The sequence below is a fragment of the Drosophila nasuta genome, chromosome 3 (genome assembly GCF_023558535.2).
Source record: "Drosophila nasuta strain 15112-1781.00 chromosome 3, ASM2355853v1, whole genome shotgun sequence".
Classification (NCBI taxonomy): domain Eukaryota; kingdom Metazoa; phylum Arthropoda; class Insecta; order Diptera; family Drosophilidae; genus Drosophila; species Drosophila nasuta.
This window is the reverse complement of record NC_083457.1, coordinates 21794603-21820472: the sequence shown is the minus strand read 5'-3', so window position 1 is coordinate 21820472 and position 25870 is coordinate 21794603. Positions and strand designations below refer to the sequence as shown.

At 38.1% G+C, this 25870-nt stretch overlaps 4 protein-coding genes and 1 non-coding gene across 6 annotated transcripts; 2 read left to right on the top strand and 3 right to left on the bottom strand.

Moving 5' to 3' along the window:
- Positions 1-680: 680 nt before the first annotated feature.
- Positions 681-1457, bottom strand: LOC132789505 (protein BUD31 homolog). Its single transcript, XM_060797561.1, has one exon. The coding sequence runs from the start codon at positions 1455-1457 to the stop codon at positions 1023-1025; it is 435 nt and encodes a 144-aa protein (XP_060653544.1). The 3' UTR covers positions 681-1022.
- Positions 1458-1636: 179 nt separating this feature from the next.
- LOC132789504 (membrane-bound transcription factor site-2 protease) lies at positions 1637-3478 on the top strand. Its single transcript, XM_060797559.1, has 3 exons — positions 1637-1851; positions 1912-2373; positions 2437-3478. The coding sequence occupies exons 1-3, from the start codon at positions 1777-1779 to the stop codon at positions 3448-3450; spliced, it is 1551 nt and encodes a 516-aa protein (XP_060653542.1). The 5' UTR covers positions 1637-1776; the 3' UTR covers positions 3451-3478.
- Positions 3479-3507: 29 nt separating this feature from the next.
- Positions 3508-4158, bottom strand: LOC132789506 (LYR motif-containing protein 2). Its single transcript, XM_060797562.1, has 2 exons — positions 4011-4158; positions 3508-3955 (listed from the first exon to the last, which is right to left on the bottom strand). The coding sequence occupies exons 1-2, from the start codon at positions 4047-4049 to the stop codon at positions 3716-3718; spliced, it is 279 nt and encodes a 92-aa protein (XP_060653545.1). The 5' UTR covers positions 4050-4158; the 3' UTR covers positions 3508-3715.
- Positions 4159-4487: 329 nt separating this feature from the next.
- Positions 4488-4559, bottom strand: Trnaw-cca (transfer RNA tryptophan (anticodon CCA)). The gene has a single exon. It is a non-coding gene; the product is annotated as a tRNA-Trp (tRNA).
- Positions 4560-7389: 2830 nt separating this feature from the next.
- LOC132790406 (sine oculis-binding protein homolog) lies at positions 7390-25489 on the top strand. 2 transcript variants are annotated; one of them, XM_060798908.1, is made up of 4 exons: positions 7390-7733; positions 9853-10031; positions 20024-20480; positions 23291-25489. In XM_060798908.1, exons 2-4 carry the CDS (start codon positions 9903-9905, stop codon positions 25279-25281), a joined length of 2577 nt encoding a protein of 858 aa, XP_060654891.1. In that variant the 5' UTR covers positions 7390-7733; positions 9853-9902; the 3' UTR covers positions 25282-25489. The 2 variants fall into 2 exon arrangements, with proteins under 2 accessions (XP_060654891.1, XP_060654890.1); XM_060798907.1 differs by having other exon boundaries at positions 7390-7855; positions 23291-25488.
- Positions 25490-25870: the final 381 nt, after the last annotated feature.

Below are 25870 nucleotides of genomic sequence, written 5' to 3'. Positions count from 1 at the left end.
CATGACTTATCCGGTCGCTAGTAGGCTTACCATACAGAAAAAACAACTTCAGTACCAAATACCACAATACGAATGACACAGCTACATATATGTATAATAGAATGTATATAATTTATACTCTGGGATAGATAGACGGGTCAAGTACTTAGGGATAGAAGTACTCCTTGTGTTTCCTCGAACCATTCATTTGCCAGAAGTGCATAAATCAAAATGGTCAACGGCAGTGCGAAGAGCCAAGGTAAAAGCAGTTTCTTTTTTCGCTGTTAAATGTGAATAATAAAAATAAATTCATATTAAGTCTAATGTCGATTCTTTCACATCATAACTTTAATTGTAATCTTTCGGTTTATTCATTATTATTATTTTTGGTGTTTAATTCGGAAAAATATTCGTAGTAAGTTTCAAACAGAAATTCTACTTAGAGAGAAGTCGAAACCGACAATTAACATTTTGTTTGAGAGTTTAATGTCATTATATTTCGTGTTTCAGTAAGTTATAAATCATGTAACTATAATTTTTGTCGATTTACCAGCTCACTGAAAATCTTACAAATTCGAAGCCGAGAATGGAGGAGATGCAAAATGACCTTACAAGAGATTTTTTTTTTGGTAAGAGACAGATGTGGAATTATCGCGACTGTACTCTAGTTTAATATCTTACCAAAATAATTCCCAATACCAGGATCGTAGATATGATGAAGTAGATAACAGCTGAAGTCATATGAAATATTGTGAAGTACTTGTTTTTCGATATTTTAAACTTAAGTTCTTTCCAGAAGCAATACGACGATACTAACATAGACGCGATGCCAATCAATAAAGTTAAAATATAAAGTATTATACGGCTACATGGACGCATAATGCGAATTATAAATACACTGACAATTTTGAATGACAAGTGAAGTATGTATTTATCTATGTGGTTTTATAAAGGACTCCACTTTATCTTAAAAGTAATGTACATGCTATTATTAAGTTGAAAAAAAAGAAACTTTACAATAGAATTCTATATATTCTTCGGGTTTATCCGGAGCAGCCGCGACAGCCACAGTGGACGCACTCCACAATGCGTCCCTCCTCCAACTTGGACTTGGGCACACGACAGATGCAATTTGTGCCGAAATTCGTGTCGCGCGTCTGAATGCAACGCAGGCAGCAAAGATTCTCGTATCCGGACTTCTTCCATTTGGCTATGAGGTTACCATCGGCAATCTTTTCCTTGAGACAATAGTCGTAGAGTTCCCGACTGATGGCTTTGCGGCGATAGTATAAATCATAGATGTATCGCGTCTTCTGGTGATGTATCTTAAAGATGGGCCACAATGATTCCGTAATGCGTTTTCCCTCATGCGGTTCGGTTTCGGCTTCGCGCATTTTCTGCTCAAGTTCTTCCAGCGTTGGTTCAATCAGCTCCCAGCCATCTGGTGGTTGCTTGCGACTCCGACGCACTTTCGGCATTATTATATATTATTTAGTTATAACAAATTTGTATGACAACAAAAAGCAGCTTGTACAATGCAAATCAAAATGAAATAAAAATAAATGCCAAAGGTGGCAGCACTGTCTGCTGGCTTGCTTCTAAACTGTGGCGACACATATCATGCTTGAAAGTCTGGCAACGTTGTTGGCCGTCGTACTTGCAGCGAGTTGGCAGCCCTGCAGTAAACAGCTGTTCCGCAAGTCTTGGGCTAGAACATTATGATAAAAACAATTTAAAAGACAATAACAATGTGTGTGATTTGAGAGCACAAATAAACCAAAACAAAATTCGCACACAATGGATCCTGTAGTATTCTTTATAGTGCTGACGACGCTATACGGTGTCATGTACTTCTTCGATCGCTTTTTCAAGGTTTGTTTCGCCCTGCTCAGGTCACAATACATTTGGAATAATTTATTTAAATTAATTCAGAGCTGCATGCACTATCCATACGATGCCTTTCTACGCAACACTGGACTGAGCGTTAACTTCATGAGCCTGCATTGGCATTCAAGCGCCAGCACCTTTAACCGGATGCTCATACGCTGGGGCTCCACGTCGGGCAACAGTTTCACTCGCAACTTTCTAGTCAAGAGCTTTAATATGGGCGTTCTGCTGTCGTTTCTGCTGCTTCCAGTTGGCATTATACTGCTGATCATTACGATTTTCAGTGGCAGTGGGACGGGAGCAGGAGCAGGAGCGGGAGCGGCAGCATCCACAGCCGCTGCAGCGCCTGTTGTGCAGTTGGAAATACTGCTGCCGGGCGTTAATCTCCCGCTGCAGGAGATTGGCTATTATATAGCCACATTGGTGATGTGCACACTTCTGCATGAGCTGGGCCATGCATTGGCCGCAGTGCTGGAGGATGTGCCGGTCACTGGCTTTGGTTTCAAGGTAAACAATTCGCTGATATGATCTTTTGTAACTGATTAAAAATGCATCGTCCATCTCGCATAGCTTTACTACTGCCTGCCTTTGGCTTACACGGAACTCTCACACGATCATTTGAATGGGCTGCGCTGGTTTCGCAAGCTTCGCATTCTCTGCGCCGGCATCTGGAATAATTTCCTCTTTGCCGGCTTTTGTTATCTGCTGATTTCAACAATGAGCATCACCATGTCGCCGTTTTACATTCTGAATGAGCATGTGATTGTCACCGAGCTGTCGCTCAAGTCACCACTGCGTGGCGATCGTGGCCTCCAGTTGGATAATGTGGTGACCCATCTAAACGACTGTCCAGTCAGGAACGAAGACAGCTGGTTGGCCTGCCTGCAGCAGGTGCAAATGGTGCGTCAAGGATATTGCATTAGCTCTGACTTTATACGCTTGAATGACGAGAGCATCGACATTTCGCATCATGGCGTCGATGGGCGGCTGCAATGCTGCGACGATCGCAATCCCAATGTCAGTTGCTTTGAGTACGTTGAGGATGTAACTGTGGACACACCGGCGGAGATACCACAGCACGTTTGCCTCAACATTCGTCGCACCCTTGAGGATGCCAGTGGTTACTGCAAGACTGGCGTCTGCTTACAGGGCTACTGTCTGCGCCCCATGCTGCACAATACCACCAGTATTTTGGTGTTCAAGCGACAGAACCTTCAGGGCCAGACCCTGACGCCGGTCATGTATGTTGGCCAAGCACGAGATGTACTGCGTTCGGTGCGCGTGTCCGGCTTTGTGCCACACTATCCGCATTTGAGTGCCGCTTGGCCAGACGCGTTGTCGCTGTTGCTGCGATACAATGTGGTGTTTAGCATTGGCCTGGCCTTGGTGAATGCCATTCCCTGCTTTGGCTTCGATGGCGCCCACATCACCAGCACTGTGATTCACAGTTTTCTGGTGGGTCGTGTCGAGGAGCACGCAAAGCGGGATCTCATTTCACTAATTATCACCAGCGTGGGCTCGCTGCTCTTTGGCCTGGCGCTGTTGAAGGTCGCTTGGCTTAGTCTGCTGAGGCCGCTGCTATAAAAGTGTCACTTGTTAACACATGTTAACTTAACAAATTGCTAGACTGCTTTTCTCACACACACACACACACACATCCACACAGACTTAACTATAAACAGCGAAATTGTAGCACCTCTAAGGTTTTAGGACGTTTATATTTAGCTTTTTACCACGGCTCTCGTACTACATAAATATTTATTTATACAGTTTTATGGTTGTAACTTCAGAAATTGTCATAAAATTTGTAACGCTCAAATAAAAACAAGCATTTTCCTCACTTCCCTCCTCACTTTCCTCCCTTGACACTAACTCCGCTTAAGTGCAGACTCGTCTGCAGCTCGGTGAGACTCCGTTTGCCGCTCTGCAGAAGCATTTTGATGGCCACCTCGTCGCTTTGGCCGCGATTCAATCGAAAATCATGCCGAGCCCATTCTCGCAGCTCCCGCTGACTGTGCTTGTCGGGCACAAGGCGTGTGGTTCTCCAGATCTCTCTATATAGCTTAAGCACCTCCTGGCGCAACATAAACTATTGAAAGAATGGAAATTGTAAATTTCATTCCTTCGCATCGATTAATTCTTACCTGTTTCAAACTAAGCGTGGCCTTTGTAATTTTCGACATTTTTGCATTTCACTTGCTTGATTATTTAATTAAAATTTTTATTTTTCCCTGAGTTTTCGAGCTGCTTTTCATGCTGCCTCCAAATCAGCTGTTTGTCAAACAGCTGACTTTTGTTTTCACTCTCTGTTGACGCGCTCTTATTATAAGAGCATGCGCTCTTTAATGAATGTTCTGAGAGTTGTTATCACTTAATAGAAAATTTAAAATAAATAAATACAAACAAGCATTGAATAAATATAATAGTCAAGAAATAAAAAAAAGGCCTGAACCACATCTGCAAATATGAATTAAAAAAGGAGTTGAATGTTTTATATAACTTGCAATCGCTTATTAATTTAAACTATAAATATTGTAATTATATTTTGTATTTATAAAAAATACTGATATTTCATAAAAATTGATCTACTCAAAAAAAAAGAAAAAAGTAAATTTCCAACTTGACCCCGACGTGATTTGAACACGCAACCTTCTGATCTGGAGTCAGACGCGCTACCGTTGCGCCACGGAGTCATGTGTATGATCTTGCACAAAATGGCAATATGAACTGCTTGAATGATGAATGAACTGCTTGGATGACAAAAAATAATCCACGCTGGTATACTTGAAGCGATATAAATAGACAAGCTGAACGAGAACAATAATAAATAACAATAAAAATGTTATATGCGACGACAATTTGTTTGATATGTGACAGGGAAAGAGGTTGAATAAATACAATTAAATATTAAAATACAATTTTCGTCGACTGTCACAAAATGTGTTAGTCACAACATAATAAATTGCATGAGTAATTAATTTGGCACTTGAATAGAGGGGGTAATTTTTAATCAAATTATTTCAAATAAATTGTTTAAATGCAGCATTTGTCTTTTGTGGTTGCATTGTTATTTTTTTTTGTTTGGTTTTAGACCAATGTGATTGACAGAGCAGCTGTTGCATATGTGCAATAGACATACATATTTTGATACCTCGCACATAAATTAAAAGTGAAGGTAAAACTAGTAAAAGGCTAAGTAAATCATTTCATACGCTATGCTTTTAGGTTATAGGGTATACGTTAGTCAAGCAAGTACCACTTAATGCATTGCTTAATTAGGTTGTGCTATATAAACAATTCATTTAGATTTCCTCTGCCCGCGATGATGCATTCTCATTTGTGTTAACTGTCACAGAACAGACGACAGCCAAGTTAGCAGACGAATTGGCCAATTCTTGCATTTCTGTTGTTGATTTGGACCTGTAGGTGCTTTCCCCCAGACAAATGCGATCTTTAGGGCGACTGGCACCGCTGGATACATATGTATGTACTTAATGTACACATTACTGGGTGGTAAATGCATTATTTGCCTACGACTATCTCTAGGGCACAATTGCCAGCTGTTTTTGCCATGCTTGCCGTACCAATATTGGCAGTTAACCGTAACCGATTGGTAGTCTTCAACCAACTTTAACATGCATGTGACGAATGATTGATAATGAGTTGAGATTAGCTGAAATTCAAAAATTAAATTTGATTCATTTTACATTTATAGTCTGAGTAAATTATTGTAAATTTATTCAATAACTAAAAGCTTGTCTACAATGTTTAAAAATGATTCATTATGATGTTTTTGTAATCTAAGCAACATCTATGTAATTATACAAGATTTAACATAACAAATTGCAAAATAATGATATCAGATGACCTTTACAGCAGCAGAACATTTTTGAAATTACTTAAATAACCCATTAATTTCGAATTTGAAATTTGGATTCGTTTCTTTCATTGCGCTGTTTGCTCGCGAGCGTTTATCTCAGTGCATTGAGAAATTTGAATAAATTAGAGGAAATTAGACATAACACAATAATAAATTCTGAAAACAAAATGAACAAGAAATGCACAAATCGAGCTGCTGCTGCAGTCAGTCAGTCAGTCAGTCAGGTAAACGGCAGCAACAAAACAGAGCAGAGCAGAGCAGAGCAGCAGCCACACGATGCCATTTATTTTTTAACTACAATATGAAAATATGCAAAGAGTTGAGAACACGAGAGTTGAGTGGCAGCGAGACAGAGAGGCTGAGAAATTGAGAGACAGCGAAGACATCAACTGAGACAGTTTCGTTTTCGTTTTCGTTTTCATGAGACGGAAAAATCTTCGTAGCCACAGCTTTGACTCATCAAAGTAGGGTGGGGTGCTGCAAGGGGGGCATCAAGAGACTCCAAGCAATACGTCATCAACAACAGCAGCAGCAGCAGCAGCAGGAGTAGCAGTTGCAGTCACTCGGACTCCGTCGCGTTCTCGGACTGGGAGGCCCACAGCTGCGCATACGCAGCAGAAGCCAAGCACCAGAAGCACACGAAGCAGGGCAGCAGCAGCGACAGCAGCAGCAGCGACGCCAGCACACCACAGTGAAGCAATTGCATTGATTGAATATGACGGAATTTGTCCCGTGCGAGCTAAAGCTTTAAGAATAACATTCACTTATTTTTAAAATTGTTTCAATTTATGTTATGTTCACTGCAGTGCACTGTAAAGATTATTTATTATTATTTATATAGTAGCTGGAACATTTTATTGAAAACTATTATTTTGCGGGTACAATTTTTAATGTCTGATTAACTTAAATATATGTCCAAAATTATTTTCATTAATAATAATTGATTTGTATATTCTCAATTTATTATTTGAATATCGATACCAAATGTCAAACGACTACAAACAATTTTAAATGGCTGAATAATAAAATAAATATATTGACAAAATGCTATTAAATTAAAATAGTTCACGGCAAGTAAGTCATATTATTAAAAAATGTTTTACGTTAAATATGTTTTATAGCATTTCTATAATTTATTCAGGTCTGTTGTTCCAAAACATATTTTATAATATATTTTAGTTTAATGCGATATGGCACAATAAAATTATTACAATGTCTATACTATTACAATGACATATTATTTATTTTTTGTTATTCGGTAAAAAAGTATATTATTTTAAATACTTGTTTAAGTATTTTATAATAATATTATATTATAAGAAATATATTGAATTTTATCGAGAAAGTAATTGAATATTATTTCAATATTACTGTATGTACAGTATGGGTCTTAAAGATAATAGTTATATTTTTGGTATTTGAAATTTATTATTATAGACACATATGAAGAAAGTATAACAATATTCTACTATTACCTTGAACAACTAACAAAAAAAAAGATAATCGAATATATTTTAGCAACAAATTAATTATTGTACTTTTAAACACAATATAAAATGGTTTGGTGCCACTGTGCGGCAGAGCCAACGGCGGCAAAGTAAAATACACATGGCAGTGGCCGCTAGCGTCAAACGTTCATGAATCGCGGTCGTGTGCGGATGTCGGTCGAAGCGAGCGAATAAAATAAAAGGCGAAAGGAGGAGACGAGAGAGAGAGAGAGAGAGAACGTAAAAGAATCTTAAAATTGTTTTGAAAATTGAAAGAAGAAGAGTATGTGAGAAATACACTCAAGAAGAAACGTATTCGTTGTTGTATTCTTATTCGTATTCGTTTTCGTATTCGTATTAGAATTCGATGTTTTGTGCATGTGAAAAGTGAAAATGAAAATGAGCATTGGGAATGGTTTTCCTTGACGTTCGGCAACGGTGTTTGTTGTAAAGCGGAAAATCAAATCAAAGAAAAAAGAAATACGAAAAGAAAGGCAATTGTGAGTGAGAAAACGGCCGTATACAAATATACATAATGTCGAAAATATAAAGCTATTTTTGGAATATATATTGGACAACGCTGCATTGGAAATAATATTTCACCGTCTCCTGCTTTAACAAAGTGAATAACCAAAATATATGCTTACGAACAAATTAATTTTAATATATCATAAGTATAATAAATTGCAACACTCTCTGAGCTGCATGTTCATTCGGATAAACTTGAACATTTTAAGACAAAAAGAAATTAAGTAAAAACTCATCAAAAGTTTTTTAACGCAAACAAAGCCATGCGACGCAGAATTGAAATGTTTTCAGTGGGCCAAGAAAATTAAGGCGAAAAGAAAATGTTGAATGCAAGAAATTAATGAAAATCAACAAAAGAAACGAAATAATAAAATCTTGTAGTCCCCTTAAGAATTAAGAATTCATAAACAAAAAGTCACATTAATCCGATTAAATGGATATGGAACATATGATCTATAGATACTGAATATTTTTTTACTGTGTCATTTATAGATTTTCTCGCTAATATAGATCCAGATAGTTTCGATGTCAACTGAATTAAAATTAAAATATTATTTAAATATTGTGTTAGCTTTGAATTTGTTCAATTGGTTTTCACTTTAAATTGATAGTAATATTCAATGATCCGAATATCTGAATATATGTATTCAAAGATACTTTAGTATAGTATGTCATCCTTAGATTTGAAATCTAATTTAATTATAGATTCTTGTAGATTAGTTCTGCTTGTACGCTACACATTAGATGATCTGTACATACTCTTGGTTTTCCTGATAAAGACTCTTGATATGCGAAGTAATTCAGGATTATATTCTATTTGAATGTAATTTACTTGTATATTCGGCATTAAACACTTGATGGGGTAATTGAAATTTGTTCAAATAAAAGAAGTACGCGCTAAAAATTCAATTCGTACCTCTTGAACAAAAAAGTTGATACATACCACAAAATCCACTTGGTTCTTGTTGTGGATTTGTTATTGTGTTGTGTATTTTGTATTTTGTGTTGTGTATTTGGCATTTTGTATTTGTTTTTCTGTATTCCACTCGCAGTGTTATGCGATAGGTGGTAACGTTTCGTACGAGGTATTAAATTACAAGACACCAAAGTGCGCGCGAACCAAACACGCTCACACACACACACACACACACACACACACATAGATGGACGTATATGTATGCGTATGGTATATAAATACATTGCCGTCTGCTTGCGTGCGTATCCAATGGATGCGAAACAATATGCAAAGCGTAGATACAAAGATACACATAGGCAGAAGCGGCAAGCGAAGCGTTCTCTGAAATTAAAGAAGACGCTGTAATTAATTATGGCCCAATTGGGCGGCATTTGAAGGCGTGTGTATTACGGCCAAGATAGTCAAGAGATTTGGCCCTAAACATATTTAGAAGATGCATCCCATTCAATGATTGATCGACAGCAAATGAGAAAACCAACCGATGAGCAACCCTCCCCCTTCCAAACAGAAAACAAAAGATAATTCCCGGAAAAAATCAGCTGACCCCACACTTCCTATGCCATATTAAAGCATTAGTCTTAATTTCTGTGTATCTGGCTTCTTATTTGAATAGCTTTGCATTAGTATTTACACGTTTCGTTTAGTTTCCAATCGCCTGATTAAGTTCCCATGAGTTCAACAAAGAACCTATTTAGATAGCTACTATTAATCGTAATTATTCTCATGTATTCGATATGCTCGTAATATTAATCGAGTATTCTAAATATTTAATGACATTTGTATTAAATATTTTCGTCTTTGGATTATATAATTTTTAAGTTATATCTCTGAAATTGCTAAAAGGCATATGTTAGATGTTATTCTTGTTCAAGAAATTCATTTCATTGATTAAGAGATTATTATTAAAGTAGTTGATTTGAGTTGAGTTGAATGATTATAAATTATGTTCTTTAAAAATACTAAAAATTTATTGAAATTACTTTTAAATTAAAAAGAATTTCCTGTTCTTTCCAGTTCAAAATATTAAATTTATTTGTATATGATAACTATAATAAAGATTTAACAACGCGGATGCAATACGAACATATATTTAACAGTTAATCATCACGTTTCAGTTGGCAGCCTGTTGAATCCAGTTGGCCATTAGCTTCCGACCCAGTTAACAATGTCAGCCAAAACGTCGCCGTCGAATTCGCGTGATGCCAACGTTGCGGCTGCTGCGGGCGTTGGGGCGTCAAATGTTGCCAGCGGCATTGTTCAGATCAAAAAGGAACTGCCCAGCGATGAGATAAAGGTAAGTTTTATGAATGAAATCAAACTCACAGTCACAGCTACAGATAGAGATACAGATAGAGAAACAGAAACAGAAAAGAAAGATACAAACATGCGAATTGCGAATTGAACACAAATTTAATGCTCGGATATGAATGCGTAATTCTTCTCACCTTAAGCACCGACAACTTTTGGCACACACAAAACACATTTATAATTAATTGCTTCTGTCTACACATCGTATTTTTTGTTTCGTTTTTATTTCTTCTGTTTTGAATAGTATTCAATAACAAGGATACAAAAACAAAACAAAATAAAATAAAAAAGAGAAAGACCAAAAAATACACACATTAGCCAAAATCAAATAAACTCAAGCAAAAAAATTTGTGTTGAGAGGCCAATGCAAAAATGAAAAGTAAGGAAAATAAAACAAAATACCGAAAATACAAAAGATTATTTTTCTGATTTTCGCATTGCAGTTAAATTCATGTTGTTATTATTGTAAATTTATGGTTTATTTTTGATGATGTTCCAAAGGTTAATAACACCCACCCAAAAATGCGATTTGCTGTTGTTTTCAACGAGCTTCTGAAATTTAAATAAAGCACAATTATTGGGAGAAACAAGAGATTTTAATTATTGTATGTGTTAAAATTACAAGTTCTAAATGAAATTTGCTGAATACAGTTTTCTTCAAATTACAAAAATGATCAAAAAGCTCTTAATATAATGACAACTTTTGTGTAAAGTGGATTTAAATAGTATTTTAATATATTGAGTATCAATAATAACGTTGCGTATTTTCCCCTGAACAAATTGCACAAGAAAAGAAACAAAACAAAACACAAAAAAACACATGCAATAAACCAAATCCGAATCACAATGTGGATGCAAATGTTCGGATCCAATTGCTATTTGCATGGCGCAAGAAGCGAAGTATTTAGAAATTTCAAAATTCGCAACAATAATTGCTGTTTTGTTCAGAACTATCTATCCCTCTCTGCCCTGTTACTATTGCTGCGGTTGGCTAGTTTTATATTACCACAACATAATTCGCAATAAGTTAGATCCTGGCGTGAGAGCGAGCGTGAGAGAGTGAGAGACTGCAGAGAGAGCGGCAGCATATTTGTAAAAGGAGTTGGCATGTCAGCAAAAGCGACGCCATCTCTGTGTCGACGCTGAAATCTAGCAATTACGATTACGCGAACATTGTGCGAGAGTTAACTGTAAACCGAAGCACCGCTGGTAATTTTATATTGATAAATTTTTATAATCATTTTAACGAGTGAGTGAGTGAGTGAGTGAACACGAGTGCCACTGCTAGTGTGTGTCTGTGTGTGTGTGTGGGTGTGTGTGCTTTGAGTGGGTTGCAAATAGACGCAGACTGCCTGCCTCGCTCTCAGTCTGTGTGTCTCTGCTTACCTCTTTGCCCTTGCTCTTCGTCCCCCGTTCACCGTTTGTTTGCTCAAGCTGCTTCGCTGTGTGCGAGTTTTTCGCCAAATGAGCAAAAATTAATTTAATGCCAGAGACCCACGAGAATGACAACAACACCAACAGCAGCAAAAGCAACAGCAACAACAACAACAACGTTGACGGCGGTCTCACAACATTTTTGTTGCTGTTGTTGTTGTTGTAGTTGTTGCACGTGTAATCGGATCGGGAAATTGAAATTGTAGCCGTTGGCTTGCAGTTGAGCGCAATGATATTATTAAACAGAAAAATTATTATAATGAATGAGCTGCGTTGGGATTGAGTTCGGGTTTTTGGGTCTGGCGTTCCCGTTCCCGTTCCCGCCCCCTTTCCCATTTCCATTACCGATCCCGTTGCTAAAACGTAGCTTAAAAGTTTAAAACCAAAAAATTGGAGTGGGAGATTTAAAGACAACTCATGTTTGGCACACATCAATTTTGGGAAAATACATTAAATATAAAAATATTTTGTATTAAGTAAAAATATTAAAAAGAGTACAATAAAAGAAATTCAATTTGAAGAAATGTATATTACAATAATAATTGTGAATGTGCGTTTAATTTGAAAATTTAATTTAAATTGCCAATTAATTAAATGCGTGAAATTTTTTTTATTATATGAAAATAAATGTATCAAACTAAAATTCTTTTGTTCGTAAGTTTATTAATAGAATGTTTAAAAGACAACAGCAAATTAAATTTATATGCTATGAAGTATTCCAAATTGTGATTACCATTCACTCTAAACACTCTGAGTTTATAATTTTCATTTAAAATGTAAATACAATTTTCCATATATAATATTTAATGATGATAAAAGCAACAACATATTGCGGGAACCATTTAGCCACAAAGTAGGCAACACTTTATGTTTGATATCATTGATCAATTAAAAGCAACATTGAAAGTTTACCTGCTTTAGCTGGAGCTAGCTTACCAGCCGTGCCCATAATTACAAAATAACGGCAAAATTAATGGGCAGAAAAAAGACGAAAACAGAAAACAGAAAACAAAAAACAGACAACATAATTACAATCCAACAACAGCAACATTCACGCGCCTCATGGGTGCAATTCGATAGGAGCGTGGTAAGTTGATACGCTTCAAGGTTTCCGCTTTATGACAACGACGCGACGTCGATTCAAAAAAAAACAAACCGAAGGCTGCTGAAGTCGACGCAGGATACGTGTATATTATACACAATATATATGAAGTATTCTCTGTGGAGAAAGCAGAAAGGCCACAGAAAGTAAGAAAAAATATTGAATTGGGTAATTCGAAGGGGTTTTCCATTCATTTTTCAGCTGAACTGACGGCATACGAGCAAATTTATCAATTAGAGACAATGAGTGTCCTTTTAAATCGATTTAAATCGTAAGAGGATACCAAAAATATCCATATTTACTGGTAAAATCATTTAACGCCATATAATTCCTGTTATAGTTGTATTCATTCACAAAGTTAAAGGATACCAAGATATAGTTTAATTATTGAAAATAATCAATAGTTATTAATATTATTATAAATACAGACTGCTAAACTTAAGAGTGAAGATTACTTAAATAAGTTACCTATAGGATGTTATTTTTAATGAGCTAGATTAATCTGTAAGGTTGTAAAATTCATAGATTTTATTGTGTCTTTAGAGAACTGAGCGCTAGTTTCTAGATGCTATCAATAACTATGGTTTAAGATTGCCGTATCAGATTATTACTTTAACGATCAACGATAAATTTGGTGATTATTAAACTGATCTCTCACATTACTAGGTTCAGCTTTATTTGTATGATATTACAAGTACTTAATATACAAACACTGATCCTAGGCAATGCGCAGCATCCTTGCAACTATTTATCCGCACATTCCGGTTGAGCCAGCATATAATCTTTCATGCTAGTGCAGAGTAGAAGCTGACTCCGACTCCGACTCCAGCAGCGAGAGCGAGTCGTATTATATTACACACATACAATGACAGCGATGGCCTAGCAGCCACTCAGGGCCAACGTCAACCCCTGGCTGTGGGGCATACAAAGTGGGTTGGGAGGGGGTGGTGGAGGCCCTAGAAACAGGCATAGCTCAAATGACGCCACAGCAGCAGAACTTTAATAACAGCGCTGCAGATTGAATTACAAACAAAATAGAATATGATAAATTCTACACGAAAGCAACAACAACAGTTACAACAACAACACGAACACGAACTGCAGTTGCCCACACACACACACGCATATATGCAGAGAGTGAGAGGGCGAGCCAGTGTAACATGAGGCACCCTGTGATGGCACAGCATCAGTCAGGCTCAGCTCCTACTTGGCAGGTGGCGTTAGTCAGAGCGGGATGCCAACAGCTCAAATTAAAATAACGTTAAATTAATTTGAGCGAAGAAGTGGGCGGCATTATATACATAGTACATTCAAAGTGTTAGTGTGAATGAATGGGAGGTGAAAGTGAGAAAGCGATATTCTACTACCTCACACTATCAACAGATGGCGCCACAGTTTAGCTGCAGCCTGAATTTTACCGTTGTTAGATCAAGTGCAATACGAGCTTTTGTACGCAAGCTCAAAGAAATAAGTAAAATCTCCAAAGAGCTCTTCAATAATAAAGGGAAAGAGAGAAAGAAGCTTTCATTGCAGTGTTGCAAGATGGTAAACAAAATTAAACCAATTATGAATCTATCAATTAAATAGATCAATATTTAAATATGCTAAATTGGATATACAATCGAATTTATATATAATCCAATTTCTTAAATGCTTATATCTATGTTTACTCTTTCAAAAATCAAAAATTACAAATAGAAATAATTACTTAATGAATAGACTAAATAATCAAGAGAGAATCTACAGCTGAAAGAAAAGTTTTCGAAAAGTGCATTTGGAATAATAGAAATGTTATATGCTAACCCAATCTTCTGGAAAGTAAAAAGGTCATTGTAATACAATCCGCATATGTGAACACATACCAACACACTTGTGGAACAAACCATATTACACTTGCACACAGAGACACATGGACATTAAAATGAAATAAAATATTAAATTGCACAACAGCAGCAACAAAATGAGGAAAAACTGAAAATTCACATAGAGAGGCAGAGAGAGAGAGAGAGAGAGAGAGAGAGAACCCAAGTATGTCATATAAGAATTCAAAAGAAGGACGCGCGTCATTCAATCCTGAGCTATCGATATTCGATTACAACAAACTAAAAACCAACTGACTTTGTCCACAACTCACACGAACACACAGACATACACTAACACGTTAAGAAAACTAGCGTAATTCTAGAATTTGTTGCTGTTGTTATTGTTGTTTGCTTTTTGGGGTGGTGCTCTTGGTGGTTGGCGTTGCCCCAAGCTTCGGCTCCCACTGCTTCTCTCTCTTTCTCTGTCTATATTTCTGTCTCTCTCAATCTCCGCCCCCATCTCCACTTCACGCTAGGGCCTTCTTGGTGCTCTATTGCAGTTCGTTTTAGTTTTAGTAACAGCAACAGCAATAGCAACAGCAACAGAAGCAACACCACAGCTCAGTTGAGCTGAGCTGAGCTGAGTTCAGTTTACTGGGTTCAGGGTGAGTTATTATAAGCGTATTGGGTTGCCCATCGTCTCCGTCGTTAGCCATTGCCATCGTATACTTTACATTATTCTATTAGGTTTCTTTTTGAGTAACTGTAGACGTGTATTAATGCGGCCAACTCGCATAGCGAACACAGCCCAATAACACAGGCTAATACTCAGCATTTCTCACTGCGGCTAAAATCAAGAATAATATACTTCGACACTATATTAAACTAGTTGCAAAATATTAGGAGAATAAAGTTAGTAGACAAGCTATTTAAGAAATACTTTTGTATTTACTTTGCCTGGCAATATGGTGTACTTTGTAATTTTTGGTATATTTTGAGCGTAGTACTATATCAGTATACCAAATATAGACAAATATATTTTTGTGGAATGATAATTTGGTATATTCTAAAAATAATAACACACTGTTTTTTGTCTTAATCGAAATAGGTTGCAGGGAACACAGTCGTGTTTGAGAAAAGTGGAAAAATGTAAGCTGCATCTTAGCATTGATTTTCTAAGTGTATTTTACTAAATATGTATAAATTATATATTTACAAAACTGAAATCGTTATAATACAATACTATAGGTAATACTATAGACAATACTTTTATTATGGTTAGTGTTTGTTACTTTTGTTGTTTAATAATTACTTAATATTTTCGTTATTATTTATATATTATAAAAAGATTTTACAAATCAACTGTAGTAGTATTTTTTGTATATTTTCAAAATAATACCGCAATATTTTTCTTTTATTCAAAATGGGTAGCGGGTATTTCACAGTCGAGCTTTCTCACTTGTTTTTATTGTGAACATAGTTCTGATGGCATTCGGATTGGCTCTCGAAATGAAAATTGGCAGTAGGAACTGGGCAACAAAACTCGAACACTTGCATGCTCGCGTATTCGCAGAGTCAACAACTGAATTCAACTCAACTACATTTGATTCAACTCAGCTGAGCGGAGCTCAGTTCATTACGATTCATAATAAAAACGAAAATTTGATCTGTTTTTGTAAGTTGAGATTTTTGCGAAATGCAGAGAGAGTGACAGACAGACAGACAGACGGACAGAAAGACAGATATAAGTGGGGAGTGAGTATCGAGAACGTTTGCAATTGCCAACTGTATCTGGCAGATACTTTCGAGTAATTATTACGAAAATATGATGAGGAAATGGTAAGGGAATGGTTATGGAAATGGGATGACAGAGTTGGCGCATAAACGAGTAGACAGCAAAACATGCCAGACAAGTCGCAACTCCATCACAACAACGACAACAGCAAATGGCATAGAATTTCATTTTTTAATTAATTGATTTTTATTCGCATTTCGGTTTAGAATTTCAGCGCTTGCAATGAGCGCGAGTTTAAATGTCGTCGTCGTCGTCGATGTTGTTGTTGTTTTTGTTGTTGTCGTCGTCATCAGCGACGGAGGCTGCCAGGCTCCCCTTCTACCCCTTCTTGCTGTGGCCCCTTTTATTCCCCTCCTCAGCTGTAACTGAACGAACGCACAAATCAGAAATTAAAAACCAAACATAAATTAACAGTTAAATGATATTAAAAACCCAGCGACAGAGACAGCAATAGACAATAGAGACAGAGAGAGCGAGAGAGAGAGAGAGAGAGAGAGAGAGAGAGAGAGAGAGAGAGAGTGAGATCAAGAGAATATGAAAAGGTAGAGCTAACAGCAATGCGCCTCCGATTACCGCACAGTTGGACTTGGACTGTGCTGTGAGTGGCTGCAAAAACTGAACTTGAGCCAGGCGTGCGGCTCCCCCTCTCTGTTCCCCTCTCGGTCCGCTCCCCCTTTCCGCATCATTCGACCCCAGAAGCCGACGAGGTCGCACCTGAGGCGTGTAATCGATACGCACACAGCCATCACTAGATTTTTATCGTGCGAATTGTTAATACTCTGCCGCAAAACCTGAATGCGAATGCGAATCGACGCAAAAAATTAAAAAATAAAGGGAGGATGCAGCGAGCTGACACTCTTGGACGTGTGCTTATTAGACGACTCTGCGTTTTGTCATCAAGTTGGCAGCACCGCTTAATTTAGCAGCTGCCCACTGTCCACTGTCCACTGCCCACTGCACATCGTCCAGTGTCTTGTGTCCGCATATCAGATGACAAATGCCAAGCTGTTAGTGCCGAGCATTGGCATAGATATCAAAGCTACTTTGCAGAGTGATTCATATTTACAATGCGTTTTGTTGCGGTCTTAATTGTTTTTCACAAGATCTGCCAAAATCTTGTAGTGCTCTTGTGGGGCGTGGCACGCCCCCACTCTTCGACAGTCGCGCATTCAGTTAGCGCATTCAAACTGTCAACGGCTGTGTCAACATCGTCCACATGTCGTATGAGTAATTTCGCATTCCTGAGAAGCACCAAAAATGTTTTCTCCGTCTCTCTGTGTGCGTGTGTCTCAAGTGCAGTGGCGCAACCGAAGGGTGTCAATGGAAATGTAAACATGTAAACCTAAAATATATCGAGTAATATTAAGAAAATACAAAACCAAAAAAATACAAAATACACAACACTAAAAAACTCAAAAAATATTATTAAATTATTTAAAATTCATTCCTTTTGAATGTAAATTTTTACAAATATTTGCAATATTTATTTAATTTAGAAACCAAATACAATAATAAAAAAATATATTAATTAAAAATTGGAATGTTGGAAAAAAAAGGCCAATAAATATTCTAAAGCTATTAGAGTTCGTAGAGGTTGAAATGCAGAAAAATCATGAATACTTTGAGAAAAGAATTTTGTGTTGAAAACATAAAACAATGAAGATTGATATAAACTTAAGTCTGCTTTCGTTAGCGAATAATTGTGAATGACCTATGAATTGAAGGTTTAACAATACTTATCCTAATTTCAACTGGTCAAAGGCAGTTAGGAGTTCCACTTCTCTATCTGCAGTATTTTGTTTTCAATTCTAGGCGCATCCCTCTTTGCAACGCCTCTGCCACAGCTGTGTTGTTTCGTTTGACTGCAGCAACAACAAAGTCCACGACGTCGACTTTGAATATGAGAATTTCAATGTAATTTGATACGTCTTAATGCAGTTTCGTAGCCTTGTGTGAATTTTTTTCATATCCCGTACAGTTGGATCGAATCGAAATGAAACAAAACGAATCGAATAAGTGGCGAGGAGAGGAGAGGAGAGGAGAGAAGAGTTGTATTGAGGCGGCTCCAGTCCAAGCATATATCATTTTGGTTTGTTTCATATCAAGAAACAGCAACGAACAACAACATCGAGCAGATGAAGAAATACAAGAAACGAAACCCAAAAGCAAACTTTAAAACCCGCAACAGTTCTTGCAACTTCCCTCCTCACCTCCTTCGATTGAAAGTCTCTGTGAAATCTGCCTCCAACTCAGGCCACATTGTTGTTTAAGTTTAAAACAGTATTATATGCAGAAAGGCACACACACACACACACATCCATCTACTGGCTGGGCCAAAGTATACCGTATCAATGTCATGCCCAGCATCAGAGACCAAACCAGAAGTAAACAGAAAGAGAGACACAGGGAGAGAGAGAGAAAGAGAGAGAGAGTTGAGAGCGATAAGGGGGAAAATTGCAGCTTGCAAAGCAAGGATTATGCATGCTGCCCCTTTGCCAAGTTTTTGTTCCCCTAACAGCTCCCCCTAAACCCCTAAAGAGTCTGCCGTGGCTCCATAATGAAACTTTATTTTGTGGGCGCGTGTGTGTTAACTGATATGCTTATGCTCCATATACGCCTGCCTTTTTGAGATGTATGTGTGTATGTGTGTGTGTGTGTGCGTGTGCCACGAGTTTTCACAAACTTATTAATTACCAATGCTGCATAATTCAATTTCACAAAATCTGCATAACACTTTCTGCATTTTTGCCATTTAATTAAAGCTATTTTCTTAAATACGTTCATGAATATTATAATCATATATGGAATTATTGACTTTCAAACATTTATATTGGACAATCATCTTCAAAATTTTAAAACTTACAAAATAATTCTGCTTTAGTCATAATGTTGCAAGTCCTCTCTGAATATTAGTTATTAAGTTGTAAAAAAATTAAATGAAAAATGTTGTTCTTTCTTTGTTCAAAACAATTATTCTCAGAGCATAACAAATTTGTATTTTATATTATCAGAAAAGTTTATTTTCTTTGCTTTCTAATTATATACCATTCAATATCGTGTGTGAAAAATCTAAATCTGGTTTAATTAAAAAATACAAATTAATTTTTACTTATTCAAACATTCAAATATTAAATAAATTTTCTTAAGTAAGTTGGAGTTTATAATTTCGATCAAATTATGCTCTCAAATTTTTAACTTCTCATTTATTTTACTGTTAATGAGTTTGGGAAAGAGAATGTCCAATAATATAAAAATAGGTATTATTATTTTAGTGGCAGAATTCATTTAGTTCTTTGTGTAACACAATTGTTGTGCAATTATAAAAATAATAAAGTTTTTATTTGGGTAATCTTAATAACAATTTAAGCGGAGTATTTTGCAAGTCAATATCACCTGCACCTGTTGACCTTGCTAGTACTTGGGAATAAAAACATCCTTAATCCAACTTCGATTAAGCGATGTTCAACCAGTCAGTAAGTAAGGTGTTCAGCTGCCACAGTCGCAACCCTTTTGTGGTTGCAGCACCGAGAAGAAGTAGCCACAATTATGCGGCTCAGTGAGCAGCACCTGCAGCGTTGACTAGGCCTGAAGTTGGAGTCAGTCAGTCAGTTAGTCTGTCGCCAAGTTGTCTCCGCAGAAAGCGAGATATTGACCCAAATTGTGAGCGATGGCAATGAGGCCAGGCTAAATATCATATTGAATAACACGAATGGGCTGAAACTGAGATTGTGTCAGCATTCGGCTGAAGTGCTGAAGTCACCTTATACCATTGGCATGCGAAAATCTTGAATCTCTAACTGAAACTGAATTTCTATCTTTTTTTTTTTGGTTCGGTTTCTTTCCAGGAATTCGCGCAGCACACGATGAACGAGCTGCTCGGCTGGTATGGCTTCGATGGCGTCGATGTGGATCGCCTGGATCTGACGGCGAAGACGTCGCGGTTGCTTCAAAGTGCCGCTGCTGCAGTCGCCACACAACAGCATCAGCATCAGCAGCAGCATCAGCAACACCTCCAGCAGCAACAGCAACAGCAGCAGCATCATCGCAATAGTCACTTGCGAAGCAGTCGCAGCTATCACAACAACAACAATAACAATAACAACAACAACAGCAGCAGCAACAACGGCAACAGTAGCATCAACAGTCGCAGCAAGGGGAGCAATATAAATTGCCACAGCAACATCACAACACCCTCGGATCACGACACACGCAGCTCACGTGAGGACGACTCTAAGAGTCCAAACTCAATTGGCAAGCCAGCCGCATCATCGCTGATGACGTCGCATGCCGAGGAGAAAATAGGTGAGTAAGGAGATTAGAGACTTCACCTGCAGATAGATATGTGCCTAGTAAATAATACAAAGTTCAAAGTGGAGGCTTTAGCGGGTGTCCTTGAATATGGTTTTATTAATTGTGATGTGATTCAATCGAAAATTGTTAAAAATATTAATTATAGAATATAGACATTTCCAAACATTTCCATTTTTAATTTTTAGAAAAAAAAAACTATAATAGAAAACACCAAGTATAGTGAAAAGCTTGCTTTGTGTTATTTCCACCGCTAAATGTTTTTTTTGAATGTAGTAATTCCATTTGTTTGGCTCGGTGGATCTTTTTTAAAATAAATAAATTGATTTAATAGAAAAGGGATATTTATAGTACAAGTGTAAAACAAGGCAACCAATTATGAATAAAACCAAAACAGTGAGGTATTATTTTTAAAATATATCAAAATATTTTTCCACAAAAATATTCCGAGGGCTATATTTGGTATATTGATATAGTAATAGATAAATATACCAGATTGTCAGCCAAAGCAAGACCTGTAGTAAGTAGGCGTTTTTCCATACAAAAGTATTTCATAAATAACTTAATTATCAGGAATCCTTAAATATTATATTATATATAGTTATTATTTTAAATACCAAAAATCGTTAAGTTGTTCGATTTACGAGGCAGAAGAGGACGTACAAAAAATTTGTTATAAACTTGATCTGCATGCAAACATACATATATCTTGTTTGAGATATATCTTGATTAAGAATATTTTGTGATCGAATATGCCTCCTTCTGCCATACATGTCGTTGACCCTATAAAAAGGGCTGCTGCTGTAGCTTAGTTGCCTTGACTGATAATCTGGTATATTTTGTAAATTATAGTATATTTTTAACGTAATAGTATATTGATATATAAAGCACATTCGACTGTTGCTTTTTATTTATTTAGTATTAGTTTTCACTTGGAATTACCTTATAAAGCATTCGAGCCCAATTAAAGCATATCTAGCGAAACTTATAATCAAAGTCAACATTAAAATCATGAATCCAAGGATGAAATATCCAGCCGTACACGTTGCAACTTGCAACTTGATAAGTTCGACCTCTTCGCCATCCACCTCACTCGGAGGGGGGATTAGTCGTCAGTTTTAAAAGAAATGCTTTGCACACAAACAGAATTGAAACTTTGCTAACTTTGCCATCAACACTGAACACTGAATACCGAACATTGAACTGGTTTGCCAGAGTTTATGGCCGCCTGCTGCATTATCGGATAACAGATTCATTAAACCCCAAATATGGCTTGCATTTTTGTTCAAAATACCAAACGCGATATTCGGCAATCTGCTGCCTGTCGTCCATTCTCCCCTTTCCCTCTTTTCCCGCTTCCCTAGTTCGTTGTCAGTCATGAGATGCATTTCCTGTTTTGGTTTAAGCTTTGTTGCAATGCATAAACATAACGAGTGGGCTCTTCAATAATCTGTGCGACTAAATTTTAAACAAATATTTAAAATCTTAAATTTTGCATAAAATTCATTTAAAAAATGGCATAGCTCTTAGTCACTTTGATTCAATAAATTCATTTAGTTGAATATCGAGTAAATATAATCTGAAAGCTGCACTTCGATACTAATTATGTACAAGAAGCTGGCTTTGCACTTTGCTAAGAATAACACTTCACTAAGAATATCACATTAAATAATTGTGGAATATAGTTTATAAGATTGGTATACTACGAAAAGGGGTTAAAGGCAAATTTCTCCAAGAAATCTGTTTATCGGAATTTATGTTTAGAAATGAATATATACATATATAAAAATCAAAACGTACAAAACCTTTGGCAATATTGTATCAATCTAAATTAGAACAACATTGATAAAATAAGTGAGTAAGAAAGCCAAAGTCAAGTGAGCTCCGTTATGAAAAGGAGCATATAGTGCGGTATTATTATTAAATATACCAAATTAATATACCACAAAAACATAAAAAAAATATACGGAAGATTATATTTGGTATATAGATATATTACTATATTCAAAATATACCGTAAAGTACTAAAATCAGCTATGACATATCAAATCAAATTAAAGGTTTTTGGCAACAAAAGTATTTACTGAATATCTTCAAAGTTACTCTTGTTTTTTGCGATAGCGTGTATAAAAATTGGTTTTATCATCAAGCAGTCGGCTTTCTACGTAATTATTTTACCGCTATAAAACCGCCTAGACATTTTTTAAGTAATAAATAAAAATGTGTTCTTCATCTAGAAAAACCTAAGATTTAATGTACGAAAATTGTTGGAATTAGAATTAATTATAAAAATTAAAAGAAATATTTCCAATTATACGAAGACAGATAGTTCAGGATGGAAAACTCTAGTTGAGACCTATAATCAACAATGTTTCGAACGGATTATAACCCTAGGAACGAATAAACTCAGAGCCCTGACAGGCTACCATCACAAATTAGGTATAGTCACTAACGGTAATTTCCGTTATTTTCTCAATTCACATAGCATACATAAACATATTTTCTCATACATATTTTCTCGCCGAAATAAGGAAAAGGAGTAAAATATTGGGAACCAAATAACTGCCTGTTATGATTGTATATCCGTCCGTACTTATGAACATGGTGTCCTCAAAGACTATGAAAGATAGAGCTATAGTTAATTTGAAAGCACTTTTAATTCGGATATATTTAAATGATAATACCATACTGTTATTATTGAAAACGGGTCGAGCACACTCGAGTGTAGCTTTCTTATACGAGTATGTTCAGTCCTTTTGAGGTATTAAAATAACCCGATGCTTTGTTCTCTGTTTCTCCCGCAGACTTTAGCAACTGCTGCTGGTGCCATCGGCCAATTGCGGAGAATGCGCCCGATTATCTGACCAGCACCGATGGACCACGCTACTGCTCGGAGTCGTGTTTCACGCAGAGTCGTCGGGCGTCGTTCAAGAAGGCAAAGACCTGCGACTGGTGTAAACATGTGCGGCATGCGGTGAGCTATGTGGACTTTCAGGACGGGGCATCGCAGCTGCAGTTCTGCTCGGAGAAGTGTCTCAATCAGTACAAGATGCAGATCTTCTGCAACGAAACGCAGGCGCATCTCGACATGAATCCGCATCTACGGGATCAGGGACTGGAAGCAGCTGCCGCTGGCGATGGCGCTGGACTTATAACCCCCGATCTCTGGCTGCGCAATTGTCGCAGTCGCTCAGCCTCGCCAGCGTCGACCATCTCGGTGTCCCCGGGACCAGGACAAGGAGCAACAACAACAAGTGCGCTCGCCTCGAAACGCAGCTCGCCCAGCCCCACACCACCGCAGCAACCAAGCAAACCTCTGATCTCAGTGGCGCCCGTGTCTAAGCTGCTGGCGCAGAAGAGTCCAGCCAGCTCCAGCGTAACTGCCTCGGCCACGACGCCAGCGCAGCTGCAGCGTCATCATGGCCATGCTGCCGCCAAGCCGGGACGTCGCAAGCGTCCGCATCGTGCCGCCGCAGCGGCAGCTGTACCCGAAACAGTCGCCAGTCTCCTCCAGAAGCAGCAGCAACAACAGCAGCCGGCAACGTTAAGCGCCGACTTTGCGGGCTCCAGTGTGCCGCTGCCTCCGCTTTCCCCTATGCAGGAGCAGCAGCAACAGCAACAACAGCAATCGCAGCAACAGCAGCAGGCTCAGCATCATCAACAGTCGTTGCCACAGCAGCTGCCACAGCAATTGGGCCGTCCTCCCACCCACAGTATACCGGCTAGCTACTTTGCCACGCCCCCCAACGGAGTGTTGGGTCATCCGTTTGGTGCTCGACCCGCTCCACAGGTACCACCGCCGCCGCATCCCTTTGTGCTGCCACCGCCAGGCATGTTGCCACGTGGCTTTGCCGCCCACTTCGGTCCTCCGCCGCCACCGCAGCATCCTCTGGCTTCAATGCAGCCACCGCTGCCGGAGCTGCAGGGTGCGCTGGGTGCCCTGCTGGGAGCTGCGCCGCCTGTGACTGTGATGGTGCCGTATCCGATCATCATACCGCTGCCGATACCCATCCCAGTGCCGCTGCCCATTGTAGACTTCTATAAAGCGCATCTGACGCCTGAGCAGCGAAAGCGTTACGATGAGGAGCGAGCCACAGGATCTGGCGTGACAGAGGAGCAGCCACAGCCACTGGACTGCAGCAAGGCCAAGTCTGAGATGGAAGAGGAGGATGAGGAGGAGACAAACACACAGACAGAGCAGAAGGAGGTGCGTGAACAACAGGAGGAACAGAACGAACCGGAGCTGAAATCCATACCAAAGACAATTGCAGCCAGAGTAGCGACACCATCACCATCCACATCGCCCACCACAGACTCTCCCAGCACCACACACGAGGCGACGCACTGCATCATTGTGCACAATGTGGAGCCGGAGGCGAACGACTCAACTGTCAATGTTGGCGATGGGGAGCTGGAGAACCAGAAGCTGCCCAAGATCAAGATCACACGGCTGCAAACCAAACGCACACTAATCCAAACCAAAGAGACGACCACGCCCCCACGCTCGACAGGAACGCCTACATCGCCGCCAGGCAGCAGCAGCAGTCAGATTACAACTGCAGCTGAATGCAGTCGGCCACTGCGCAAGCGAAAAAGGATCATTGATTGTGATTTCCAGAAGATTGCGTTGCGGGAACTTGAGGAAAGCGACACACACAACAGCCACAGCAACAGCAACAACAGCAACCACAACCACAACAATAGCAACAAGGAGCAGGAGCAGATGGAAGTGGAAGAGGAGCAAGTGTGCAATATGAACAGCAACAACAACAGTGCTAAAGCAACAAAAAAGTAGTAGAACAGAAGAGCGTATAGTAGTAGCATTAGAAGTAGCAATTCTTATTTAATAGTAGTATATGCAATACATGCAATATTATGAATGTGTGTGCGTGCTGACTTTATTAATATTACTATGTATTACAACTATAATCATAAATACAATATGTTTAGTAGCAGCACAAAGTGCGGTCGAAATCTGAATTTAATTGAATTGAATGAATAAATTATTACATTATGTATAGATCAAATGTGATGTTATTTATGACAGAGTAAGTACTTCCATAGCTATTCAAATTTAGCGCCACTTCAACAATGGATCAACAAACCTGTTAGTTTACAGTGCCTGTCGAGTGACGAAAATGCTAATGATAAGACATCGCTGTTATTTAACATAGGCAGGCCATTGACTGAACTGTATAGAAAATAAATTATTAGCAAACTTATAGAGAATATAATTTATATTTTACATTTAACCGTGTGACTTTAGTTTGCTATCATTATCGTGATAGCCATGATAGCACCAACAATAAATTAAATTCACCTAAAAATCAAATTAAAACACTAATATTGCCAACAGCCTAATGTTGATGGAGTTGGCAATTCTG

Bases quoted from the DNA above. Each gene is read 5' to 3' on its own strand.
- LOC132789505 (XM_060797561.1), bottom strand. From the start codon at position 1,457: ATGCCGAAAGTGCGTCGGAGTCGCAAGCAACCACCAGATGGCTGGGAG.
- LOC132789504 (XM_060797559.1), top strand. From the start codon at position 1,777: ATGGATCCTGTAGTATTCTTTATAGTGCTGACGACGCTATACGGTGTC. The intron at 1,852-1,911 runs GTTTGTTTCGCC...AAATTAATTCAG, and splicing joins TCTTCGATCGCTTTTTCAAG to AGCTGCATGCACTATCCATA. The intron at 2,374-2,436 runs GTAAACAATTCG...CATCTCGCATAG, and splicing joins TCACTGGCTTTGGTTTCAAG to CTTTACTACTGCCTGCCTTT.
- LOC132789506 (XM_060797562.1), bottom strand. From the start codon at position 4,049: ATGTCGAAAATTACAAAGGCCACGCTTAGTTTGAAACAG. The intron at 3,956-4,010 runs GTAAGAATTAAT...TTCTTTCAATAG, and splicing joins CCACGCTTAGTTTGAAACAG to TTTATGTTGCGCCAGGAGGT.
- LOC132790406 (XM_060798908.1), top strand. From the start codon at position 9,903: ATGTCAGCCAAAACGTCGCCGTCGAATTCGCGTGATGCCAACGTTGCG. The intron at 10,032-20,023 runs GTAAGTTTTATG...GTTTCTTTCCAG, and splicing joins TGCCCAGCGATGAGATAAAG to GAATTCGCGCAGCACACGAT. The intron at 20,481-23,290 runs GTGAGTAAGGAG...TTTCTCCCGCAG, and splicing joins GCATGCCGAGGAGAAAATAG to ACTTTAGCAACTGCTGCTGG.